This window comes from Tupaia chinensis, unplaced genomic scaffold (assembly GCF_000334495.1).
Source record: "Tupaia chinensis unplaced genomic scaffold, TupChi_1.0 Scaffold138517_1, whole genome shotgun sequence".
NCBI lineage: Eukaryota > Metazoa > Chordata > Mammalia > Scandentia > Tupaiidae > Tupaia > Tupaia belangeri.
The window spans coordinates 1,954,771-1,957,299 of record NW_006198412.1 but is presented as its reverse complement, the minus strand read 5'-3'; the positions used below and the strand labels follow the sequence as shown (position 1 = coordinate 1,957,299).

General features: G+C 40.5%; 1 protein-coding gene across 1 annotated transcript in view; it reads right to left on the bottom strand.

Moving 5' to 3' along the window:
* TTF2 (transcription termination factor 2) overlaps positions 1-2,529 on the bottom strand; it is a 43,949-nt gene that overhangs the window by 13,595 nt on the left and 27,825 nt on the right. Inside the window, exon 13 of the mRNA XM_006161393.3 lies at positions 954-1,135. Within this exon, the coding sequence (XP_006161455.1) occupies positions 954-1,135 (182 nt within the window). The remainder of the gene's footprint in view (positions 1-953; positions 1,136-2,529) is intronic.

The following is a 2,529-nucleotide window of genomic DNA, read 5'->3' as shown; positions in this document are numbered from 1 at the left end:
AGAAGCATGGCAGGATGGGATAAAGGTTCAAAGTAAGATAAGAGATGAAAAATAAATCAGATTTTCTCTTACATCTGTCACCCAATCATTTGAAAAAGTGAATTTCATACCAAAGCTCTCCCAGACAGATCAAAAGGACCCAAGTCAATAATGAAAACCACATTATAAAAATGGAAGTTTTCCCATTAACAATGTCTACATCATCACAACAGGACACATAACCAATAGCTGGAATGTATTCCTAAAGCTTCAAAGGCTAGCAAAGAAGTGCTATATCCTTTTATGGGCTGTCTTGACTAAAAGGAAGTATTCAAAGTTGGCATTCTTTCCTGTTTGCTTCAAATAAACTGTAGTTCTGACTCTAGGCCATGTAATTCTTTTCTTCTTTTTGAGCGATTTTTACTATAGGGCACATGCGTTCACCAGAGAGACAGAGAGACAGAGGTGAGAAATCACCCCCTAGGGGGGATGGTCACGCTGCAGTCTCTTCTTCTTCAATCTCCTCTTGGGATTTTGGGTGTGCACATACACGCACCTCGTGTGAGTTTTTAAACCGCCAGGCCCAGGACCTGAAAAGCGGTCAACTACATGGTAGTCCAGTGACGTAACGTATGCCATCTACAACCATTATGCCAACTGCTGGTCCCTGGTCACGCGTTTTAAAGCAGAAGTAGCCCAAGAGATTCACTGGACTGAACGAAGATGACTTCTGCTTCCTTTAATTCAATCTGTCCTACAGTTTTGCACATATAAGACTGGATGTAATTAAAATCCTCTATCAGCCAGTCGATCAACAGACATTCTCATAAATATTAATTCTTTTGCCCTTTAAAGGTTGACAGGCTTGCCATCTGCTACATGAGATAATCAGGAACGCACTGGAGTTTTATCAGAGATGTGAACTACCGATGAGAGCTACGGACAAGGTTCTCATTTACATAATTCCAACTCACTTCAGCAGTGAATACATGTCCAACAAGTTGTTCTGAATGGGGGTTCCAGTGACAGCCCAACGGGCATGCGCTTGTAGCTTACACACCGCTATGGATGTCTGTACCCGGGGATTCTTCACATTGTGAGCTTCATCCAGTATGATTCGAGCCCAGACGACTCGCAGCAAAGGTGTTGAGATGCCCTAGAAGAAAGGCAAGTGGAATCCAATAATAGTATGGAAAAATGCACGTGTCCTCAAGGAGATACAGGGACATGACAGACAAGTGTTGAGGACCCACTCTCACCTTCAAATCTGAGGGCTTAGGTCGGGTACACTGAAACAAAGAGTTAGACACCTGGTTCAAATAAATAGGACACGTAAGAGTCTCAGTCTTTGAGCTTAGGATACCTAAGAGTCCAATATTTCCTAATTTGAGTTTTAATTTATTCATTTAACCCACAGTTGAGCAACGGCTAGAAGCCAGGAATTATACTAGGTATGGAGCCTATAAATTCACTCTCTCGACAAAATATTTACTAAAATTATGAAAATTCACAAAAAATTAACCAGATGTCTAATCTTAGGTATGAGGTACTAAAGCCAGACATAAAAGATAGCTACTAACCTCATGGAGCTGACAGGGAGAGAAAAACAAGTATAAAGATAATTACAACATGATGTATGTGTGTGGACAAGTATAAAGATAATTACAACATGATGTATATATTTGTTAAGTCCAATACATGGATAATCCAATATTCGACTATGCGCATCTACCTGCCCTTGTTCACTGCTGTATCCCTGCTACCAGAAACAGCATCTTACACATGACAGATATTCTGCCGAATGGATGCAGTGCTATGACATAAATAAGGAGAAGGTGACAGGAGTGGCATTCAACCAACAGGGAAAAGACGGGAAGTGAATGGTCCAGAAAGGATACTTAAAATAGGATAAAAAAAGGAGTGAAAGCAAAGTGTTTCATTCTGAGAGCGAACAAAGGTGTGACAGGGTGACAGAGCATGGCAGGGAACTACAAATCCATTGGTATGACTGAACATGAACTGCATAAGAAGGGTTAGGGTGTGGGTGATGAGGGAAACACAGGTACGGCAAGATCAGAAAGGACCTAATCAATCAGGTTAGGGAATTTGGAGTTTACCTTGAGAGTAATGGTAAATCATTGAGAAATCTGAAAAGTTTATTATTTGTAAAAAGTCAGAGTTGGCCATAAACTGGAGAAGCGGTCTAGAAATCCCCCTAAATATAGAAATCTCTGACTATCCTATTTATACTAAAAACATATGCAAAAGATTAGTTTGGGATAATGGAAAGAAATCCCCACAATATTTATGAGATAAAGCCCTTACATTAGATCCACAACAAACACCTAGGGGTTTTTTTGGTCTTGTTTTTTAATTTTTTAATTTTTATTTTTTTTATTTTATTTTTTGGAGAGATTTTCACTGTAGGGCGCGTGCACTCACCAGACAGACAGAGACATAGAGACAGAAAGCGAGAAATCACCCCCCAGGGGGATGGTCACGCCGCAATCCCTTCTCCTCCATTCTCCTCTCAGGATCTTGGGCACGCAC